This window comes from Zonotrichia albicollis, chromosome 14 (assembly GCF_047830755.1).
Source record: "Zonotrichia albicollis isolate bZonAlb1 chromosome 14, bZonAlb1.hap1, whole genome shotgun sequence".
In the NCBI taxonomy this organism is placed as follows: domain Eukaryota; kingdom Metazoa; phylum Chordata; class Aves; order Passeriformes; family Passerellidae; genus Zonotrichia; species Zonotrichia albicollis.
Window position 1 is genome coordinate 14902884 of NC_133832.1, and position 7924 is coordinate 14910807.

Below are 7924 nucleotides of genomic sequence, written 5' to 3' on the forward strand. Positions count from 1 at the left end.
ATTGATCATCCCCTGTTCTCAACCACCCACAGAATGAAGACTCTGAGGAGGAAGTCGACTTTGCCATCAGCACCCGGTGGTCCTACCAGAGGGACAGCAAAAGGTGGTCACGGGTGGGGTCCGCCGATGCCGTGTCCCAGGGCTCGGGGGCCCTGAGCTGCACCATGCACCCGGTGTCCAGCCGCGAGAGCGTCCTCACAGACCTCAGCACCAACCCCGAGGCCACGTCCCTGCACAGCACGGGCAGTGTGGGCAGTGTGGGTGGCATGCTAGGCACTGCAGCCGTGCCATCCCAGCCCCTGTCCCCGCTCCGTGCCACTGCCACCACCTCCAGCTGCAGCCAGAGTGAGGGTTCTGCCCCGGAGCAGCCCTCGGGCCAGGGAGAGACCTCCAAAGAGAAGCTGAAGAAACGACGGTCTCGAAGCTTCCTGAAGCGGATCGAGTCCCTGCGGAGGAAGGACAAGGAGAAAGCCAGCCCAGACGGGAGGGTGGCCCCGCACAGCAGCGCCACTCTCCCGCCAGGATGGGGTTCTCTGACGGGTGATGGGGACCTTGCAGCCACCAGGACCAACTCCTCTAAAAGAGGGACCCCTGCCCCTTTCCACAGCAAAAAACACTTCTTCTCGGTATCATACAGGACTAACCGCCTGCTCGGCCCCGGGGGCACCAAGGGCAGCTCTGACCCCAAACGCGGTGGAATTTATTTGGAGGATTATGACACAGACACAGCCCCTGCCCCCAGCGGTGCCTGGGCTGCTGCCGAGTGCCAGCGCCGGGCTCGCCATGGCGATTGCCTGGTCTACATCCCCTGTGACCACAAGCCCGGCACTTTTCCCAAATCCCTGTCCATCGAGAGCCTGTGTCCCCTGGCCAGCGGCTCCCTGATGCACTGGGGCGCCGGGAGCGCGGCCGTGGGGCTGGGCGGGGGCGGCAGCAGCAGCAGCGTGGAGGGCTCGTCCTCCCCGAGGGGCTTCGCCCGCCGGCGCCGCGGCTCCTGCAGCTCCCTGGGCAGCCGCGTCAGCGTCTACGACAACGTGCCGGACTTCGGCAGCAGCGAGGATTTCTGCAAGGACGGGGAGGTCGACTTCAAGAACCTCGACGACATCCTGCAGCAGATGGGGATGCTGCAGAAGAAGGTGGAGCTCTGGTGTAAAGCTGTCTCCCCTGGCCTGGATGGAGAAGAAGGGGGCGACGAAGAAGAGGATGAGGAGGAGTCGGACTCGGGAGGGGAACCCTCCAACCTGCATTTCGAAGAACAGTCCATGTCGGATGTTGGCACGTCTGCCAGTGACTTTGATAGCACTGGAAACTCCCTCAACGAGGCGGAAGAGATCGAGACGCGGGAGCGCCGGGATTCGGGGGTAGGAGCATCCCTCACGAGACCCTGCAGGTACCACAGAATCCCGAGGTGGTTTGGGTGGGAAGCGACCATAGAAACCATCTCGTTCCACCTCCTCCGCTATGGGCAGGGACCTTTCCACTAGACCGTATTGCTCCAAACCCCGTCCAGCCTGGCCGTGAACGCTCCCAGGGTCGGGGCTGCTTCAGCAGGGAGGGTGCACAGCCCGTGGGTCTGGGGAGGGAGCAGCGGCCGATCCCGTCCTGGGGGACTGGATATCGCCTGTTCCGGAATGCAGGAGCGGGAGGGAGGGGAGCGCTGCCGGAGCCGCACGGAGCGGGCAGGGCAGCGCAGCGCGGGGCGCGGGTGCGCTCTGGTGGCCGCAGGACACCGCTGCCACCGCTGCCAGCACTTCAGCACTGCCGGCCCTGTGTGCCTGCACAGACCTGCGATTAAAAGGTTTTTCATTAATTAATAACGAGTGTAAACGCAGCCTCCGCTGTGCCAGTATTCCCCGGGGCTCTCCCCAGCAGAGCTACGGCTGGTGCCGAGCTCTCTGGCTTTCTTCACCCAGTTTGGCTGTGCTGGAGGGTGTTGTGGCAGTAACCATGAAGGAGTGGAGAGCGGTGGGGGTTTCCTCAGCTGGGAATGTCCCGTGTGTCCCCAGAAAGCTGCGTTGGCACAGCTTCCAGAACTCGCACCGGCCCAGCCTGAACTCGGCCTCGCTGGAGATCAACCGGCAGTCCTCAGCCCAGCTCAACCTGCTCCAGAAGTGCTCCCTGCTCCGGCTCACGGCCATCATGGAGAAGTACTCCGTGCCCCACAAGCAGGCCTGGACGTGGTGAGCTGGGGAGAGGGGGACCAGGATGGGGCCCACGGGCTGCAGCTCGTGCTGTGTGCCCAGCCTGGGGCAGCTTCAGGGTGTGGAGGGGGAAAAGCTAAACCAAGGGCTGTCTGCTATGGCAAGTGTGAGCCAGAGCTGAGCCCCGGGCTCCTGGAATCGCCCTGGCTTCCAGGGGAGCTCCTGGCATCATCTGCCACTGTGGGGGCTGCAGGTGTTCGTGGGGCATTAAAAATGCTGCAGCAACATACGAGAGCGGGACAGTGGTTTCTTTTCATAGCCAAGTATCAAAATTATTTTAGCTTAATAAAAGGTGCTGCCATTCCTGCTGGGAAGCTGCCTTGCTTGTATTGCAAATACTGCAGAAATGTGTTTATGTGTATGTATTCCTAGGATCCTGCTCTCTCTGTGAGGGGAGGTGCTGAGGGCACCGATTCATTGCACTGATGTCTCTCTGTCCACTCTGCAGGACTGTCCCCAAGTTCATGAAGCGCAGTAAAGTCCCTGACTACAGGGACAAGATGGTTTTTGGGGTGCCACCCATCGTCAACGTGCAGCGGACGGGGCAGCCCCTGCCCCAGAGCATCCAGCAGGCCATGCGCTACCTGCGCAGCCAGTGCCTGGACCAGGTGAGGCTGTGGCTGCTGAGATTTGAGGGGAAAAAACAGCTTTGGGGGTCCTTTGTTCACCTCTTGTGGTGTGTGCTGAAGCAGGAGGGTGTGATTGTCCATGAGAACCCAGCAGCATCCCCATGGCCATCCCTCACTCAGTGTCTGCTTGGGTTCAGGGGTGATCCCTTGGGGAGGGGGTCTTTGCCTGTCCCAGTGGGGCCCACCCAGGCTGGTGCCTGCTGATCCCCGCTCTGCTCTGCCAGGTTGGCATTTTCCGCAAGTCCGGGGTGAAGTCCCGGATCCAGGCGCTCCGGCACATGAACGAGACCAGCCCCGAGCATGTGGACTACTCGGGGCAGTCGGCGTACGACGTGGCCGACCTGCTGAAGCAATACTTCCGCGACCTGCCCGAGCCCATCTTCACCAGCAAGCTCACCGACACCTTCCTGCAGATCTACCAGTGTAAGGGCCGGCCTGGGGGCGCCTCGGGGAGGAGGGGTCCCTCTGTTTGGATGCAGGGGATGGTGGTGGCCATGAGGACACCCCACTGACGCCGCCTCATGCCCACAGTTGTGTCCAAGGAGCAGCGGCTGCAGGCGGTGCAGGCCGCCATCATCCTCATGCCAGACGAGAACAGGGAGGTGCTGCAGACCCTGCTCTACTTCCTGAGTGACATTGCCTCAGCTGAGGAGAACCAGATGACAGCTGGGAACCTGGCTGTGTGCCTGGCCCCCTCCATCTTCCACCTCAACGTGTCCAAGAAGGAAAGCACATCACCCAGGTAAGGGCTGGCTGAGCTGCCCAGTGTTCCTTCCCTGCCTGCTGTGGGAGGGGGAATGGTGACACATGGGGGGGCCTGTTGGCTCTGCTCTGTGACACAAATGAGGGGGTGCCCACCGGTGTCAGCGCTACCTGATCCCCCACAGGGCCATACACAAGAGGGGCACCATGGGGAAGCCGGACCAGAAGGACCTCAATGAGAACATGGCTGCCACGCAGGGGCTCTCCCACATGATCATTGACTGCAAAAAGCTCTTCCAGGTGGGTGACAATGGTGTCCCAGCGCTGCGCTGCCCATGGGACGTGTGACCTTGCTGGCAGGTGTTTGTCCTGAAGCACCTCAGTGGGACAGCAGCCACCAGCCATTTACCCTGGAGCCAAGCCCAGATATGTCCTGGGGCTGGAGGTGGTGCAGGCTGTATGTCCATGCTCCCTCCTCCCTGAGGAATGAGTTATGGTTCTCTCTCTGTGACCACTCACAAAGTCCCCACAAGATCTCTCTGCCTCACTGAACATCCATGTGCTTTTTGGCTTGCAGGTCTCCCATGACATCTTGCTGCAGCTGAGCAGCTCCTATATGGCTGCAGATGCTTATCCCCATCCCCTGGCTGACTTGGTGTGCCAGGGAGAGAGCAAGGATTTACACTCCTACTTCGAGCAGAGTGTCCAGAACCTGCTCAAAGAGTCAACAGAGAAGTTCAAGGGATGGCTGAGCACACCGGGGCCCCTGAACACGGAGCTGTCCTGCAAAAAGGTAAATTTCTGTGCAGAGGCTTAGAACATGCAGGGAGATGTGCATGATGGGGTGACCTCTGCAGCAGCCAGAGCAGGTCCCAGCCCGTCCCTCACTAGCCAGCAGATGGGACTGTGCTGCTCTATGGCAGTGGGAGCCATCAGTGCAGCTGCTCAGGGGTTGGCACTGGGGGTCCTGTGTGACAGTCTGTGTGACCCTCCCCTCATCCCCTCAGGTTGGGGACGGGAACCCTCTGCGCCTGTGGAAGGTCTGCACGGATGTCGAGGCCCCTCCTGCCACGGTGCTGCACCGGGTGCTGCGGGAGCGTCACCTGTGGGACGAGGACCTGCTGCAGAGCAGGGTGGTGGAGGCTCTGGACAAGGACATGGAGGTGTACCACTATGTGACAGACAGCATGGCCCCGCACCCGCGCAGGGACTGCATGGTGCTCCGGTGAGGGGGACTCGGTGGGGCACATCCCCTCTGTTGTATTGCACTGAATAGTTCATTTAGTTGTTGTTTTGCACTGAGTGGTCCTTATATTGCACTGAATATTTGGTCTTATATCACATGGTTTGTTCTTCCCCCATCACATGGTCTTTCTCTCACCCACCCCAGTACCCCCCCGTGGTCTCTTCCTGGGTTACCCCTCGCCACTCCTCACTGGTATCCCACTGGTTGTGCTCCTCCTCCTCTGCCTCCCATTCCCCTGGATATAAAAGTCTCCCGCCATCAGGCCATGCCATCTTTCTCACCTGGGGAGTCACCAGAGCTTGAGGTGTCTCCTAGCAAGTCATTAAACAGAGGACAACCATCCCCACGTGGAAAAGAGCACTATCAATCTTTTCCTTTCATCTATGTATGACAGTGTGGGGTAGGGTCAATAGCTCGCCAGAGTGGACACAAAGAACCCATTGAGACACAGTCCTACACTCCTCTGCTCCAGCCCCATCTCCTCCTCCTCCTTTCCTGAGCTCTGTGGGGTCCCCACTGTGTGATCCCATGGAGGGCAGGCAGTGACGGCTGCTGTGTTGCAGGCGCTGGCGCACGGACCTGCCGCGGGGAGCCTGCCTGCTCAGCTCCCTCTCGGTGGAGCACGACAAGGTGCCGGTGGAGGGAGGCGTCAAGGCCATCGTGCTGACGTCCCAGTACCTCATCGAGCCCGGCGCCATGGGCCGCTCCCGGGTCACCCACATCTGCAGGGCTGACCTCAGGTAACGGGACCCTCAGGGTGGGTGTGGAGCAGCAGCAGCAGGATGTGCTGCTTCATGGTACTGCCAGGGCCTCTCCTGACCACTCACCCCCTCCTGCCTCTTCTCTTCCCCAGGGGTCGGTCTCCCGAGTGGTATAACAAGGTCTTTGGCCACCTCTGTGCCATGGAGCTGGTGAGGATCCGAGACTCCTTCCCAGCCCTGAGTCCCGTCGGCCCCGAGACAAAGATCTGAGGCAGCAGGAAGATGCTCCTTTCAGACGTGGACTTGCCATTGGATCCAGACTGGGGCTCTCAGCAGGAAGCACGGTGTGGTGCAGTGCCCGTGGAGGGAGACAGAGGCACATATTTATAAACATCCTTTCACCCCAGGCTGGGCAGTCCCGTGCCACAGCCCAGGTGCTGCGGGACAGGGTGGCCACAGAGGGGAAGCTGTGGTGTCCCACAGGAAAAGTGGGGGAGCAGAGGGAAAGAGTGGCCATGGGGGGACCCCTGAATGCAGCCTGTGGCAGGAGCTGGGGCCCCCACACAAGCCAGGAGCAGCAGTAGGGCTGAAGGAGCGTGGAGTGAGGCAGGAGGAGCGAGCAGGGAAAGCGGGGCCGTGTCCGCAGGTCGCAGTGCAGGGGTGGGAAGTGAGGGTGGGCAGTGAGGGGGGACTGTGTGTGTGGTGTCACCCGGTGGGGACAGCCAGGGAGTCACTGTGTGGTACTGGAAGAGGCTGCTGTTCTGGGAGGAAGGGTCTGCCTATAGATACATAGGTGCCAGCCCCTGTGGAGGGGCAGATGGAACCTGTTGAATGCGTGGAAGAAGCAGCTCTGTACTCCTGTGCCTTGCTCTTCCTTGGCTAAAAGCCCTCTCTGTGCACTGGGTGTCACTGAGAGGAGGGGTGCATGGACCATGTTCCAAGCCAAGGCCATCCTCAACCAGCCAACCCGTTATTTGCATGGGGCAGGACACTCTGGAGCCCTGGAGCAGCTGTGCCTGGGTGGGAAGTGGCAATGCCTTGGTGGGGAGATACTCCCCAGACCAGCTCCCCCTTTGTGCTGCCCTCAGTGTTGAGGGCTGTACCCAGAGAGGGAGGAGGGAAGGCAGGAAGGGCAGTTGTTTGGGATTCACCCCTCTTTGGGCAGCTACACATGGCCCATGCCCACCTACTCCCTGCACAGACATCCATTCCCCTTTCCACTCCTTCCTTCCCTTCATGAAGGAACTGTTCACTGGAGCTGTCAGCACCCAGGACATGACCTGGTTTCTCCATTCAGGCAGGGACCCAAATTCCCAGACGTCGTTCCAGCTGGAAGGCAACACGACCCATGAGCTGGGGACCCCCAGTGTCAGTTTGGCCATAGCTGTCTGTCTTTTGGTAAAAAGAAAAGCACAAGTCAGCCTCTAGTCTGTGTTTTTATATATATGTATTTTATATATATAAATATAAAAGTGTAGCTAACATGTGCGGGAGTGAATTTTATCCTGATATTTTTTTAAAGTGTTTCTTTTTTTTAATCTATAAATACTTGTACAGGTGGAATATTAATATATAACTCTGGTGTCAGAGCTCAGCATCAGGTGATGCTCACTTACAGCTGGTATTTTGTATTTAAGGGACTTCTGTTTTGTATCATATGAAAGTGCAGCAGTTGTTTGACTTGGATTGGGGCTGCTCTTCCCATCCATGCAGTTAATAAAGTACTAACAAGGTCTGCTGGCTGATGAGGAAACCTCCATGTTCAGGGCTTCTCCAGCACTGGAGCAGCCCAGTGCTGAGCAATGTGTGCCCTTGGGGCAGCCCCTGCGTGGGTGAAGAGACTCAAACCCAGCATTTTCCACATCCAACTGTGCTCCAGGGCCTTGCCAGGGTTTGGGGCTCTCCTGGCATTGCCATCTGCAGCAGGCAGAGCACCTGGAGGAGGAAGATGAGCATCCAGCATCAGTGATGCTGATGAAGAACAGCCACATTGTGCTGTTGAATTCCCTGGAGGAGACACCTCTGGCTGCTGTTTTGGAAGTAGTGATGGGAGGGAATGGGGTGGAGCATGCTGGAGTAGATGAAGATGATGGTGATGAAGGCTGCAAGATAAAAGCCTAGAGAGTAAAAATCCCTTTCTGAGCTTGGGATTGGCAGCAGCAATCTGCTCTGGCTTTTAGCGCTAATGGGCAGAGGTATTGGGCCAGCCCCGGCTCATCCCAGATCCACCATGGCCAGGGCTGCAGCACTGGGATGGAGACGGTACCCTCCCCACCCTGGGATGGAGGCCGAGCTGGAATCTCTTCCTCCAGGGTCCCAGCAGGATGGCAGCACTCCACAGAGCCACCCAGGCACCCACTGCTGGAGGGGAGTGAGCTCTCAGGGACCCCCACTCCCACAGGGACCCGTCTTGCCTCACATTGTCCTCATCCCCGAGTCCCAATT

The 7924-nt window shown here is 59.2% G+C and overlaps 1 protein-coding gene across 5 annotated transcripts in view; it reads left to right on the forward strand.

Annotated features, from left to right (window-relative positions):
• STARD8 (StAR related lipid transfer domain containing 8) overlaps positions 1 to 7212 on the forward strand; it is a 41542-nt gene extending 34330 nt beyond the window's left edge. For all 5 annotated transcript variants that reach the window (XM_074551290.1, XM_074551288.1, XM_074551291.1 and 2 more), the window contains 10 exons: positions 33 to 1390; positions 2007 to 2180; positions 2650 to 2809; positions 3055 to 3253; positions 3362 to 3572; positions 3718 to 3832; positions 4110 to 4325; positions 4540 to 4757; positions 5342 to 5518; positions 5632 to 7212. In XM_074551290.1, the coding sequence (XP_074407391.1) occupies positions 33 to 1390; positions 2007 to 2180; positions 2650 to 2809; positions 3055 to 3253; positions 3362 to 3572; positions 3718 to 3832; positions 4110 to 4325; positions 4540 to 4757; positions 5342 to 5518; positions 5632 to 5749 (2946 nt within the window). In that variant the 3' untranslated portion in view covers positions 5750 to 7212. The remainder of the gene's footprint in view (positions 1 to 32; positions 1391 to 2006; positions 2181 to 2649; positions 2810 to 3054; positions 3254 to 3361; positions 3573 to 3717; positions 3833 to 4109; positions 4326 to 4539; positions 4758 to 5341; positions 5519 to 5631) is intronic.
• Positions 7213 to 7924: the final 712 nt, after the last annotated feature.